A 16,087-nucleotide genomic window follows, 5' to 3' on the forward strand; every position below is an offset into this window, starting at 1 on the left:
ATACAGTAAAAACTGTACTATTGTGAAATATTACTATTTAAAATGTCCACATATCTCCAGTCTTCAGTGTCACATGATCCTTCAGAAATCATTCTAAAATGCTGACTTGCTGCTCAAGAAACATTTCTTATTATTACCAATGTTAAAAACAGTTGTGCCGCTTAATATTTTTGTGAAAACCATGATTTTTTATAAAATCAGGATTCTTTGATGAAAGTTCAAAAGAACATTTATTTGAAATTCAACCTTTGTAACATTATAAATGTCTATTGCTGAATAAAAGTATTGATTTTACAAAACATAAAACATTTTATTTCTTACTGTTGATTCACTATTTAATTGACCATGACTTTTCCAAGACTGTGGCAACCATTTATAAATGCAAAACTAACAGGTTGCATGTTTTTTTGTGAGCAAGACTTCCATTTAATTAGCTGAAAGGGTACTACAGTAACTAGCTTGTTTGTTTATCAACCATGTCATGGGAGGACGTTCAAAACAACTCAAGACTTCTTGCATGTTTTGCTTCAATGATTTTGCATAATAAAAAAAAAGCATAGAGGCCGAATATCTATCAAAGATCGATGAACTGCTGTTTCTGAAATCTGAAACATTCCACTCTGCCAGAATTCTTATTACATTTGAGACAGCTCCTGTATGGCATAATGCAAAAGGTGTGCTAGGCTAAACTTTGCTTCAGTAGATACAGCATAAATACAAACTAATGGCTTCCTTTCAACAGCTACTTGTTTTTGTTTTTCACATTAGGGGCAACCAGCTGTGCTACAGGTACTTGAATTAAATAACCTGGCATCTATTCTAATTTTAGCATGGATGCCCACCTCACAGAGTAAGGGCTTTTAATAGGACGCTGTATTAGTGTGACATTTAAGGCTGGAATATACACTACATTACTTAAATTCTGAACAGATTTAAAAACACTAGGCATCATACACTTGTCGACTTTGTAAATGGTTACCGAGGAAAAGCTGGGAACCATACACTAAATGACTGAGGATCATACACTACCAGACTTTCAAATCGTTCTGAACAACAAATTCATATTATATTCTGGACATAAAGCATATAATCTAAATATTCATTCTGAAAGTTGTTTCCTGCACACAGTCTTTTGAGAATCTATAATTACTTCTAGTTAATTGACTTGTGAAGTATGCAAATTTTTTATATCAAAACACGTAATTGTCTCTGCACAGTTAACTATGAGAAAGTATTAAAAGTATGCCATTCGCAGGTTGACTTGGTGAAGCATGTAAACAATGGGACGCTTCCTAAACGCTGTTTGTTGGAGTGGGAAACCGATTAGATTGTTTGGGAAACCTGATGGAAAACAATCGTTGTTTTTGCAGTTCAATTTGGTGATGCTAGTGTTGCAAAAACCTTTACAGAGATCACAACTTGAGCTGTGTGGTTAGCTAGTTACATTGGAAAAGCAAGTAAAAATGTTATGTCTTATAAAATAAGTTTCTGACTAAGCTTAATTTTATGATAATAAGTTATAATATAAATTTTAAATCATTGTAAAACATAACCATTTTATTTTAAAATTAACATTAAAAAATGTGGGGTCAGTAAGTTGTTTTTTAAATTAGTACTCTATTAATAATCAGCAAGGATGCATTCAAATGTAACAAAAGTGACAACAAAAACATTTAGAATGTTACAAAAGAATGTTTCTATGTCAAAACCTTTCTTTAAAGACTCCTAAAAATATATGCATCATGGTTTCCACAAAAGCATAAAGCAGCACAACCAAATATTGATAAGAATCAGAAATGTTTCTTGAGCAGTAAATTAGCCTATTAGAATGATTTCTGAAGGATCATGTGACACTGAAGATTGGAGTAATGATGCTGAAATGCAACATTTTTTTAATATTACTGTTTTTAACTGTATTTTTAATATATTAAATGCAGCCTTGTTGAGCATAAGAGACTCATTTACAATAAATAAACAAAAACTTACCAACCCCAAACTTTTGACTGGTAGTGTATATAGCATTTTATTTTAGTTTGCATAGTGAATCTATGCAAAGTGCAAAGTTAATACACTGTTGCCCATTCCTGCAGATAAATCCTGTTAGCAGATGCAGCAGGATCACATCCTTCCCCGGCAGGGAGAGAAACTGAACGCTAGCCCAAGGTCAGCAGAGTGAATCATCCACACCCCAGTGAAAATCTCCACCTGTAGCCCAACACCCCCACCTTTAAAAACATCTCATCTCAGAGATGCAGCTCCACCTTCAAAACCCTGATTTCATTCGCCCCAGACAGTGACGCTGCCTCCCAAACCCACCAAAAACGTAATTAAAAAAGCGGGATATTAATCGGATGTCAGGAGCAGACGGAGACGGCTCTATTAATCTGCGGCGGGCTGGATGTGTTCGGCGGATCTATTAGCACCTGTGTTTTTGGTTGCCGTGACTGATGACTGAGCTGCATCTGCTCCTCAGACATCCGTCCCATGATTCCTCACGGCTCTGAGCCCCTCCTTTCCTGATTGCACTCTGAGCAATGTTTACTCCTTATTACATCAGCAACCCTTGACCATCACATTAATGTGAGGGAGATTCAGGAGGGTTTCAGTGAGACAAGGAATCTTAATGAGCTGATTGGCCATTATATATGTTAACAGGGCGAATGGCAAAGTGACAATTACGCGTTTAAACCAGTACAGGATTGGATTGTGCTTATGAATAGAATAATTAATAATTAAAAAGGGATAGTTCACCCAAAAATTGTAATTCTGTCATTTACAATGGTCTAAAACTACTTTGGTACCAAGTCAATACTAAAATGAAAAATGTAAGTCAATTTGGTAACAGCATACTGTCTGACTGACAGGTGGCTGCTTTTTAAAGTCAAAGTATTATTGACGTCAAACTCATGACCAAATATAGTGCACAAGTCATATGAAACACTTTAATGCTGTTTTTATGCCATCACTTTTAATTCACTTGCATGGTCTGGAAAAGAGCAGCTAGGACATTCTGCTAAAAATATTTTGTGTCCTATAGAAAAAATTTAATAAAATAAGGGTCTGGGTTGAAATGAAAGTGAGTAAATTACACAATTTTTTGTGTGAACTATTCCCTTATGATATTTAATTTGCCCCACACCACTTGTTCTTCACCGCCCCGGGGTGCCAAAATGACGAATACATCACCTATTTGCTGCCTGCCTCATGCTTTTTGGCCGTCAATCAGACTTACTGGCCTCTTAGGCAATACGAGCTCGACATGAAAGATTTCTGTAAATGCTCAGAAAACAGGCGCTAAGAGCTTATTGCCAAATTAAACACCTAAAGCTACTTGAATGAAAGCGTGGCCTTGACCGAGCGTCTGTAGATTTAGATGCATGAGTCAGAGCGCGTCTCAGAGAGCTGTTTTTGGCAGTCTGAAAGGAGTTGAGTGGCGAGAGGTGAGTTCTGGTCATTTTGGCAGCAACACACGGGTTTGTCTGTCTGACCCCTACAACAAGCTGCAAATTGGAGTTGAGGCAGTTCAGTGAATCCTACTCTTTTAAACAGGCGTCCAAAAGTGTTCTCGTTTTTCTTCTGTAAAATTGTGAAAATCAAAGAAATAGTCAGGAGGGATTTTTTTTATTTTTTTTTTTATGGGAAATTTAAAAGGGATAATGCACCCAAAAATGACAATTCTTTAATTAATTCACCCTCATATTGTTCCAAACCCGTAAGACTTTCGTTTATCTTCAGAGCACAAGTGAAGATATTTTTTATGAAATCTGTAGATTAATTCTGTCCCTCCATTGACAGCTACGCAACTACCATTTTGACGCTTCGCTCAATTCAAATGGATTAGTTTTACGATCTCTTTATGAGCTTTTTTGTTTAATCCAAAACTTTCTGAAGAGACACGATCGCTTTATATGATGAACAGATTGAATAGGCTTTTATACACATTTAAACATTGATTAGCTCAACTGATATATTTTTATGATGCTTTTATAGTGCTTTTGAATTCGTGCTGTTTCCCATTCATTGTAATGATAGGGAAAAGAGCAACCAGAACATACTTCAAATTCCTGCTTTTGTGTTACACAGAAGAAATATAAGAGAGTTTGGAACAACATGGGTAAATAAATAAAACACAGAATTTTCAATTTTGGGTGAACTATCCAACATAAAATAACAATATATTTGTGTTTTGTGTGTGTTGCTAATGACTGTATGCAGATGTGTGTGTGCTTGGTGCGTACAGACCTTGCTGCGCGAGTCCACGTTGAGCAGACACACTCCGCACGCCAGTTCTTTGGCATTCTTAATGCCGTGCCTCAATATACAGGAGGAGAAGTCCAGTGAGCTCTCATCGGGCTAAAGAAAAACACACACACACAATCATCATGAATTCAGTTCTAAAAAAGCAATTGGGACCACACTGCATTCTCCACACAAATGGCCGGCTGTCACTCAAACTTCAGATCACAGAGGCCACTGAACGGCTGGCCACTGAACAACCTCACAGCAGTTGATTGGCCCTGCAGATCAATACATCAGCTACAGAATCTGGCCAAAATAGCAGGATCCGAGCAGAGACAAACCCTCCACTCTCTAACCACGTTCATTGTTATTATGCTTCAGAGCGTTTGTGGGTTTTCGGCAGTGTGCCCAGACGTCATTTTCCCAAGCTGATATTATCTGACCGCACAACTCTAATATTATCTGCTGGCAACGATATTCTCCCATAAGCACACTGCAGAGAGCTTTGTCATGCAATTATTTCACTTTCCACAAATAAGGTACACTTTAATACCTCATGACTTAGAATAGTTATACATACTGACAAAGTATAATAAAGATATAAACATACAGATACCATGATACAAATACCTAGATTTTTGTAAGAACTATGATATATGCATTGAAATATTAAGCATTAAAATGTTGATTTTCACTTCTCATTAACTCTTGATATAATTCTTTCAAACTCAAATTGAGTTAGTCACATTTTATATGATATATTTTATTTGATTAATAAATTAATTGTTTTATGTTTTTGTTTACTGACTATCTGTTATAAAATAATATACTAAAATGGTTTAAGATGGTTAAAGCTAGAGTAGGAAATTTCGGAGAGGCTATCAATAGCAAGCAACAAGCACAGCAGAGTTTGCAAAGCATCACGAGAGATGGTGTTAAATTGCCTCATGTCTCAAAGCACATAACATTACAATAATAATGACCGTAAACAACTTAGAGCTCTGACTTGTACCACCTGACTGCTACAGACTCATTTCAGTGTTGATAGTGTTGACATAGAAACGCATAACTCTGAGCCGGAGGACGTGAACAGCTCCGGGTAGAGCATCATGGGTAATAACGACATGGTGTGAACGTAGCATAAGCTCGTTGTTTTTGCATCAGGAGGAACTGTAAAAGGTGTCTGCTGTTTGTTTGTGGTGCTTGGTGACTGACTACAACTCTGCATAGCCTCATGGGACACATTGATGACATGTGGTGTCTGTTGGACCGAATGCAATGATTGGATAAAATCTTTTTTGGGTCCTGAGACTTCCACAGAAGATGTCAATTCTTTAATATTTAGACGACTTCTATTATTGATTGCTATCAGGATGTGAAGAGTGATTATTAAACTAGTGTTATTGCCAACCCACTTCAAGTACCAACACTAAACTGGTTAAGCTCCTTCAGAACACACCATTTGTTGAAAGAAAAAATCAATTAAATTCATTTTATAATAGCTTTAGGCTGTATTTTGTGCCACATTTATAGAAGTGCCTACTGCTTCATAGCTCACCGCTCACATAAAGCACAGTTTACCTCAGTTATACTCATACAAAATTTTAAATCAACCAATCATCTGTTATGCATTAATCAATATTTGTGTATTACTGGACTTACTACAAGATCTGGTAATGTTTATCTGATAAACTCACAGTGAGGTTTGCCAGCGACATGAAGCCCATCAGGTTGTTCCACACACGGCTGATGTCTTTAAGTAGCTCCTGTAGTTTCTCTGAACAAACGGCCGTGGCTTTGATACCCAGCTCCACACGCTTGGTTACGCGATACACCTCCACCACACCTGATATATACACAAAAAAACAACAACAACAACATTTGTGTCATGTAAAAACCTTCCCAAACACACAAAGAACACAATTCAATGAAATGCAAAACCAAGAGTGTCAATGAATATAGAAATTTGCTATGATAATGATAGTTGTGATTGCTATGGCATGAGAAAGGCTGGAGGCTATTCATCATAGCAGCCAACTCAAATATGCGCTTCCTTTTGAGTCAGTTTTTGCCGAAACAGTATTTCCAGTTTTCTCTTGCCGTCATTACTATAGCAACTAAAGTGAAAGTATTACAGATATTGATAACACTGTGTGGATTTGTGTGCAGTGTGAACAGACCCTGTGCATAACCAAACAGGAGAAACAATAACACGGCGGTGCCGTTCCCAGCACTCCCCAGTGCTGAATGTCCTTTTAAGCTGAACCCATAAAAGCGTCCCAGAATAGTTGCTCTGCTCTGTAACACTAGACTCCCCCGGTCAGACCCACAATGCCCTGCTCTGTCTCCAGTCACAATCGCTAGAGCCGGATCAAAGAGCTTTAACGGTTTGTTTCTATGTAACAGCAGCACCCCGTGTTCCCTTCCCGCCAGCATAGGCACGTACAGCTCATTAAAGCCACCCTGAGTGTGTGTGTGTGTGTGTGTGTGTGTGTGTGTGACTACAGAAATAGGAAGCAGATAACCAGAACACCTGGCCTGTCTGTTTGACGGAGGACTGCAGGGACGCATGAGGAGCAGGAATGAATGTGCATGAAGATATTGTGTGACATTGCTGATCTTATGAGATTTACTGAGATTGGTTATGATGGGTAATGCTGGTCTCTGATGAGTAAATGAAATGAATGTAGGCGTAGTCTCACCCAGGAGGTACTCCATCCCCTGTGCTGACTGGATGACCTCTGTGCACACTGTGGAACTGCTGATGCTATTAAGGGTGTTATTAGCAGTGTTGATGACCTGAAAGGGGAAGAAAAGACATGGCTGTAAAGTGACCATATTTTACATTATCCCCCGGTTTCACAGACAAGGCTTAAGACTAGTCCTAGACTAGCACGTTTTATCTGCTTTAAACTAAAGCAACTTGCACTAACATCTTAAAATATGTCAGTGCCATTGTTTTGTCTCAAGATGCACACACATTTATAAAAAAAATCTTTTAAAAAATCCCTTGAATGTCCAAATTGATCTGCCATTGTTTTGTCTCAAGATGCACACACATTTAAACAAACCCAAAAAATAGCTCCTTGAATGTCCAACCCAAGGCCTAATCCTGGCTTAAATCTAAGCCCTGTCTGTGAAACCAGGCCTAAATGTTTATTTAGATCCTGGATTATCACAAATTATTTTATATATCAATATTTCCAGAGAAAAGCCCCCAAATGAATACTGTTATTCAAAGACATTACACTGAGGAAAGCAAGTAGATTCAGTAGACGTTAAAAAAAAGTACTTTTGTGTCCTCATCATTGAACATTAGACTATTACTCCAGTCTAAACACAAGAATGCATCTAACGTGAATGACTTGAAATTAACTTTGTATCTATTTACTCCCCTTCATATTGACTCTGTCTTCTGAGGAACGCAAAAGATGATATTTTGAAGATTCGTCTCTGCCATTACAATAGATTGATTGAATTTTACATGCCCAGCCCAACTAGGCTTAAAAGACACTATTGACACAAAACAAACATCATACAGAGAGATGACCATCATACAAAGTACAAAGGAAGATGACCATCATACAAAGTACATTACCATAATTTTCACAATATAAACAAACAAAACACTGTCAATTTAGGCCAGGATATAAATTCCTTTGCCTAAGTTTCCACGCCTTTTCCACATATCTAGCCAAACTATAAATTTCATTTTCAAATAACCAGCTCAACATATCCCCATCCGTCATCCAAAACAAATCAGGCTTTTTATGTTGAATTCTCTCAAACATACCCATTCTTAAATCATGATATACAGGACAAAAAAACAAAAAATGCCATTCATCCTCAACGACCCTTAAATCACACAAAACACATAATCTGTCCTCTTCTGGGACACCTTTATAGCGCCCCACCTCGATCTGCAAGGGCAACACCCCTGCTCTGAGCTGGGCACACAAAGACCTCTGTAATCTAGTTAACCAACATTTAACATAAGGCTCTGTGGAATAATCATTTTTAAAGTGAACATAGCTTCTCAATTTGGGCTTATTTAACACCTGCCATTGCTATTGCTCTTTATATAAATTAAACAAAAACTCTGAAAAAATAGAAGTCAAAAAATAGAAGTCAAAGGGGTACACTGTACTGATAATTATTCGATACCTTTATTTGTGTTTCGCAGAACACAGTAAGCCATAAGGCCCAGAATACACCAAACCAACAAAAATCTAGACGCAATGAAGGCCAATTGCGGTGTCACCTGCATTTAAGCCAGTTGACCTTGAACACACCACAAAGAATAAAAGCCAACGGCCAACTAATGTACATTCTGCGTCTCTGTTAGAGAAGAAATAAGAAATCTCCATTCCAGCAGGTGGCGGTAGATATCATCAGGACTGTGGATGAACAAACCATAAACAAAGCAGCACTTGTCGTCTAGACTTCATTTTCTAAATCACAACATTGAAAATTTTGTAATTTACACACCCTCATGTTGTTCCAAATCTGTATGAGTTTCTTTCTTTTCTTGAACACAAAATATATTTTAAAGAATGTTGGTAACCAGACAATTGACTGTAGCCATTGACTTCCATACTATTTTATTCCTACTATGGAAGTCAATGGCTACTGTCAACTGTTTGCTTACCAAAATTATTTAAAATATCTTCTTGTGTTCAACAAAGAAAGAAACTCATTCAAGTTTGGAAAAGTAAATGACATAATTTTCATTTTTGGGCGAACTATCCCTTTAAGTAGTAAAAAAGGGGGGATATTATGAAATATGTACTGAATTTATGTTAAAAAGATTTTAAATTTCCAGCCTGAAATATTCCCTTTAGGTTTCCCGCACCTAAAACAGTCCTTCTCTGTAAATCCACAAATTTTTCCTCTTAACAACCAACAAGACATGTTGTCAATCAAATGTATATGTAATGATCGCAAATGCGGACATAGAACAGTTTCTAAAATGTTTCTATGAAAGATTTATAAAATCTCTGTATGCACAAATTTCTTTTCATAAATGTATCCCTCTTTATAAATCACAGTTCATCTTAAATTCACAGCAATGTGTACAAGCGCATCAACTCCACCTACAGAACGCCCACAAATATCCCTTTATGGTTCAGAAAAGTTTGGCACTCATCATCAGTAGGCAAGGAAATCCAAGCACGCTCTCAGACAATGTATGGCATGGCCTGGTTTCAGTGTGTGTTTGTAGGCATTTATTATTGTTATGAATTCATTTCAGTGATGTAATAATAACAAAGCAGTTTTAATTTGCACATATAATTATATTAATGCATATCATTACATAATTATGAATTAATTGAATTACTGGTATACAAGCACCAAAAAGTTTGTACGCATGCTCTTCAGTTGGCGTACGCATAAAACATTTTCACATCAGTTTCTGCCTTTATAAATCCCTATTTGTTACTCACTTAGGATGCAGGATCAAAGATATGGAATTTAGGATCAATTCCGATTGCATGTGCATTTTATAAATAAGGCCCCAGGTTTATATTTGTGGCAACAAGTTGGGTTCTAAAATCCTACTCTGTATAACTTTATATTAAACATCAAATATGTTTTGACTGGCAGTGACCTCTTAACAACGAGGCAGCTTTTGCTACTATACCTTTGAAACAGTATTTAAATGACCTCTGATGATTGGCTATCGTTACTGCTTGTGAAATGAGCAACTGCTGAATCTATGATCTGGCTGAAGCAGCCCTCAAGCAATCAGAATCTATCTAAAGACTGATAGAGTTTTAAAGTGTAGACAAAGCTCTTTATGAATGTGTGTATGTGTGTCGAGGTATACGTTACCTGCAGTGCGCTCTCCAAACACCTCTGCCATTCGTACGCATATCGCTCGCTCTCCTGCCAGGAGTGTTTGGACGAGAGACAGTGGGAGAAAAACAATAAAAAAGATGAAGCCGAATGAGAGCTTTGTTCACTGAGAAACCTCAGGCTGTATTCAACAAGGTGAACCGGTCTGTGTGCTCAAAGAGAACGAGGGAGGAGAAGAACAGAGAGCAAGTGACTGACCTCCACCTCTCCTGTGAGGTCCTTATACTTGTCGCGGATGATCGGCAGCGCTGGTTTTTCATTTAGGGTGTTGGAGCGGTCTCTGAAGGGCTGCTCAGGGGCAGGAGAAGGGATGGACCGTACGATTTCTTTCTCTCCCAGACTGTGGCTACGCTTATGGGAACCTTTGTACAAATATATGGGTCAATGACAAATGGGAATGTCCATGATAAAGAACATGAAACAACTAGGTTTAAAATGAGTGCCAAGTACATACTCTTTGTATTCTTGTGGGACTATATGAAACTTTAAAGTAAAAAATAAAATAAAATCTTTTACCATTTGCAAGAAAGTTTCAATTTAATGACTGTAAAACATCATGTAATATAACTACCAAGTAAAACTGATAATATAGTAGAATATTATTTAAAATAAAAAATTAAATGTATATTATTCAAGGTAAAAAAAAAAAAACATTAAAATGTTTTTGGTCATTGAAATCAAGCTGAAATAAAATATAAATATTACATGACAAACAAATTAGAAATAGAAACATTAGAAACTGAAACAAGTTGGAAGTACTAAGACTGAAACAAGTTGGAAGTACTAAGACTGCAAAAAAAAAACATTACTAAACCTTAAATGAAAATGAAAACTGAAAATATAGTATTTTTTCATATTTTAAATTAGTTAATATTTTTATAACAGTATGTAAATAATATAAAAACACATCATGAGTCATACCACAACATTAGCTTGTAAAACCTTGCCTTGTCATTTCCTATTATGGGTATTTTTTATGCATGTTGATCGCACCACATGACTTTGGCGGACATATATCATTATAATATACCTAATATCAAAAAAAGATTAATTATAAGGTTTTGTTAAAACTTTTTTTTTTTCTAAGAAATGATAGGATTGTCAAACTACTTTAGCGTTTCGGTTCAAAAATTTAATTATTTTAATGAGCTGTACCACCCCGACATGTCTTGGAAAAAAATTATAAAAAGAAATTAAAAACATGCACTTCACAGAAGAGGTCTATTTGAATTGTATTTTTAATACATATGCATTTAAATATTTAGAGAGATCATGTGACAAAGGGGATGACACATCTTACCCCATACTGGCTCTATATTTAATGTATGAGTTTAATTGTTGATCCTGCTGTATAATTAAAACTTTCCGAAGCACACAAACTGTCATTGCTAATCCACGGTGGGGCCACAACACAGACCACAAACACCTCATTTGCAACAAATGATAATTATGTGCAAAAGAGCAGCATAGTAATACAGAAATACATTATTCATGAGGCATCACACAGTCAAACTGGCACGAAAAGCATGCCGTGCACACATAAGCAAGGAGACGGACAGCGGCACAACAAGCTCATGTGACGCAGCGGCAGGTAAATCACCCCCCCGCTGAGAACCACATCAGTCTCGGCATGGTTTCAGCCGCCAACCCATTCCTGCACAAACCTCACTCCTCAGATTAACTGTCTGATAGGAGGTCGGCAGAGGAGTAAACCCTCTTTTGTTTGAACAAATGAAATTTGGCAGATGTGGGTGGGGATCAATAAGAGGCAAATAAGCTTTTATCTCATGGAGTAAGTGCTAATGCATTATTGGGGAGCGAGGATGAAAAACCAAAGTGATGAGGGATTCGGGTGGTAATGTTTATATATTGACATTGCCGTGTGCATCAGATGCCACTCTGCCATCTGTTGACTTTCAGGGAGAATGCAGCTGTGGAGATGCACTGGATCCAATGCACTCATTGGGTCTCATTCACAAATAATTGCGTGGATTATTTCCATATTGTTACTGGAACAAGAGAACTTGTTCTTAACCTCATTCTAATGTTAATGAATTTGGATTATAAATGAGCGACCAAGTGCCCAAGGTTAGTCATTTGCATAAAACGTGCTTTCGTGTTTCACAAAACCAAGTTTCACAACCTTTCGTCACTCTCAGAGAGCCTATGATGCTTACTCTAAAGACGCGTTTTCTTCTGAGCACGTGCAACAAGATCCTTGAAAAATGGCAAGTGTGCACTCCTCAAAACCAGTTCCAACACAATATACACCTTTTATACAGACCCAGATTACAGAGCTCTCATTTGCAGCTGTATATGCATGTATCAGTGTTGTTATACAGAGAGCTATAACGCAGCATTTCTTACCCTTTCACTGTTTATTAAGAAATATTTAAGATTAAATATCCATGCATTATAATTGCATTATAATGAATTTTAAGTCATCTCGATTATGTGATTTTTGCATTCGTGTGGTTTAAGTTATTCCTACTGGTTTTGTAAATTTAGAATACATTTTTGTACAAAAGTTATTGGTGACTCATGATTTGTTTGTAAAAACATTTTGCATGCAGATTTCATGCACAAATTCCCTTGGGGATTGAGATCCATTTGCTGTGTCTCTCCGGAGGTCGCATTTGTCAATCGCATACGTCATTGAGGCTGCCTCATTTCAGAAAAGTAACTATTATATTGCAAAGTCAAAAGAAATGACAACAATTTACACTTTACAAGAAATAATGGTACATTTTCTAATGGTTACTTTTCTGAAATGAGACATCCTTGATAATGTATGCGACTGACAAATGTCCTCTGGAGGACGCAGCACTTTGAAATAATACAGCTACGGTTATGCTAATATTTTAGCATGAAATATTGTGATGACACTTACCCTGCACAGACAAGTCAAAGGTGGCAAGTTCGTTCTTGATCATTTCTTCGCTGGATTTGACCTTGGCCTGTGTGCTGGCCTTCAAGAAATCTGACTTGCCAAATTTGGGCTTGTCTCCTTGGAAGGCTCCAAACTCATCTGTCATTTCGCCCTGGTTGCTCTCTGCTTCTGTGATTCCAGGAGGGGAGTCGGATTTCTCAGAAACCGTGCTGGCAAAGTCACCAAAGTCGTCGTCGTCATCTTGGCCGCCCTGTTCAATGGAGCCAAAGTCAGCGAAGGCTTCGAACTGGTTTTCAGCGGTGGAGCCACCGTCTTCGATTGGGAAGGTGGTCACCTTGGCAACTGTGGTGTGGGTGATGTTCTCAGAGCTCCCGAAAGATGTCTCTTTCCTATGGACAACAGCTGAAGATGGCAGTCCACCTTGAGACTCTCCCTGGTGCTTCTTTCCTTGACCAGATGGGAGATCGTCCTTGTCGGACCAGTCGTAGCTGCCCAGACTGCTGACGGCAGATGTGCCAAAGGGGTCAAATTTCAAATCATCAGACTCTGTAAATGACAACATGGAACATCCATGAACTTTTAGGTTTCAGTGTCTTAAAAGGATAATTCACCCAAAAATGTATTACTCACCCTCATGTCATTCCAAACCTTTAAGACTTCGGTTTTATCTTCGGAACACGAATGAAGATCTGTTTGATGAAATACTGAGAGAGGGCAGCAACACAACTATCATTTTGACTCTAAAGCTTTAAAACTAATCCATATGAATTGAGCGGTTTAGTCCAACTTTTCTGAAGAGACTTGATCACTTTATATGATCAACAGTTTGAATTTAGACTTTTATTCATATATTAACATCCATCAACGCACATATCAGTTGTGGTAAACGGAAGCTCAAGCATGTTCACTTGACGTGCGAGAACCAATGAGGTTCATTCTCGTGTTACACGGCACGTTTGAGCTTCAGTAAGAGGTTTGTTCTCGTGCGTCAAGCAAGTACAGTTGAGCTTCTGTTTATGTTCGCTGATCAATGTTTATATGTGAATAAAAGCCTAAATTCAATCTGTTCATCATATAAAGCGATTAAGTCTCTTCAGAAAATGTACTAAAACGCTTAATTCATATGGATTAGTTTTACGATCTCTTTATGAACTTTTTGAAGCATCAAAGTGGTAGTTGCGTAGCTGTCAATGGAGGGACAGAAAGCTCTCAGATTCCATCAAAAATATCTTCATTTGTGTTCCGAAGATAAACGAAAGTCTTACACGTTTGGAACAATATGAGGTTGAGTAATTAATGACATTTTCATTTTTAGGTTAACTAACCCTTTAACAAATTTTAGTACATTTATAGTTATATTACAGTTTAGCAGTTAAGTACTTTCTTGTTGTTGTATAATTGTAGAAGAGGATGTTCTAGGTTCAATAAAAGTTTAGCTCTACTGACAGAATCTGCATTTAATTAAAGCAGCATTTATAGTAGTAATACACTTTCAAAAGTATATGAAGCAAGGCCATACAAAAATGTGTATTTAGGCTGTCAAGTTGTCTAAATTGCCCAGTTAGTGGTGGGACTAACTTTCTACGCTGATAAACTTCTGGTTCGGATTTTATTTAATCTACACCCGTGGTTCTCAACCAGGAGGCTGGGGCCAATAGGGGGTCTGAAATGAAATGAAACTCCAAACTAAATTTAAATGCTAAAAAACAAGATATAAAAAAAGTCTATTAGAATATTAGAATATAATAAAACAAATAATACAAATATTTAGTTTCTCTCAGAATAACTGTTGTCTTCAATTGAGCACAATTCTTGAATCATGGATGATTAAATATATCAACACTCCTAGTTTCGGTCAATAAAAAGTTTGAAAACAAACAGCTTTGAAGAAATACCAAAAAATAGCCAATATCGGGGGGCCTTTGAGTCTAAAAGGTTGAGAACCACTGATATAAAGTCCCTTTTTGATATCCACATATGTGAAACTTACCATGTTTACCAGCTTTCCATGGTCAGCAGCTGAAAGACTGGATTAGAATAAGCGGCTTTATAACACTCACATTAACGCATGTGTAAGTTTTGGAGGCATATTTCTGAAACATGTATTAAAAAAAAAATCTGTGCAACCTTTTGCCCTACAGACTTCCACTAAAATGGCATTATAGTGCACAAGATTTTTTTTTACAAACTGACAAATGAGTTGAAATTATTTATTGTGGTGATAAACAGCAAGACAGTGATACAGATTCAACTTGTGTTGAACCCTCAACTTTCTTTATAAAAGAAGAAAGCTTAAAATTAAGTGGGGCAAACAGTCTTTAAATCTCTCCCCTTTATCTAAATTAGTTTGAAGTTAAAATTGCATTTTATTAAATTTTTTTACAAATTCAAGATTTGTAATTATTATTAAAGATATCGTGTACATATCATTAAGCCTTAGGGGTCTTTCAGACTGGTCACGTTTGCTGCGGTCCGAGTGCAATTGTTCCCACAGCGTTGGTCTGGTTTCACATTCAACTTGATTCTATCGAACCCTGGTGCAGGTTAAATCATCAAAGTTAAATCATCACCACGGTCAACCCCTACATGTGTTTTGTTGAACTAATGACATCATCATTGTCTAAAACGCATGTGCAGGTTACTTTACTTCCTGAAATAGTGTGCACCAGTGTCCAAATTGTGAACCGCGACACATTTCCAGTTCAAACTCAGACCACCTGCTAGAGTTAGTCTCGGGTTCGGTACCCTGGTGCGCTCCGGGGTCCGCATGACAGCTTTCACAATACCAATTTTTGATACCCCGTTGCGAACTAAACTTCCACTTTATTTGTTTAATCCCTCATGCATTAGGTCAAAACTATCAAAACACTAACTCAACAATCACACAAGTTTGTGCTGTTTTTATGTATATTTACAAATGGCTTAAAAAACAGACAAATGAAAGTGTCATTTTGTCTATTGGTTACGGATTCAGGATGGTCTCAAGTGCTCCCTGGTCATGATGAATTATTCCTGATATCATCATATGATGAAGCCCTGGTTCATTAACTAGAGACTTCTGGCACACAAAGCCACTCTAATGTTTCCTGAGTCCTTATCTAC

The 16,087-nt window shown here is 37.2% G+C and overlaps 1 protein-coding gene across 6 annotated transcripts in view; it reads right to left on the bottom strand.

Moving 5' to 3' along the window:
• The window catches only part of synrg (synergin, gamma), a 47,376-nt gene that overhangs the window by 6,098 nt on the left and 25,191 nt on the right, over positions 1–16,087 (bottom strand). For 3 of the 6 annotated variants that reach the window (XM_082181011.1, XM_082181010.1, XM_082181007.1), the window contains 7 exons: positions 12,986–13,531; positions 10,294–10,457; positions 10,072–10,125; positions 6,942–7,038; positions 5,937–6,085; positions 4,243–4,353; positions 2,738–3,576 (listed from right to left, as the gene is read on the bottom strand). In XM_082181011.1, coding sequence (XP_082037137.1) covers positions 3,370–3,576; positions 4,243–4,353; positions 5,937–6,085; positions 6,942–7,038; positions 10,072–10,125; positions 10,294–10,457; positions 12,986–13,531 — 1,328 coding nt within the window. In that variant the 3' untranslated portion in view covers positions 2,738–3,369. Of the gene's footprint in view, positions 1–2,737; positions 3,577–4,242; positions 4,354–5,936; positions 6,086–6,941; positions 7,039–10,071; positions 10,126–10,293; positions 10,458–12,985; positions 13,532–16,087 lie in introns of those variants that run through there. The other 3 variants (XM_082181012.1, XM_082181009.1, XM_082181008.1) reach the window with 2 other exon arrangements.

Source organism: Leuciscus leuciscus, assembly GCF_965113295.1.
Source record: "Leuciscus leuciscus genome assembly, chromosome: 9".
NCBI classification, from domain to species: domain Eukaryota; kingdom Metazoa; phylum Chordata; class Actinopteri; order Cypriniformes; family Leuciscidae; genus Leuciscus; species Leuciscus leuciscus.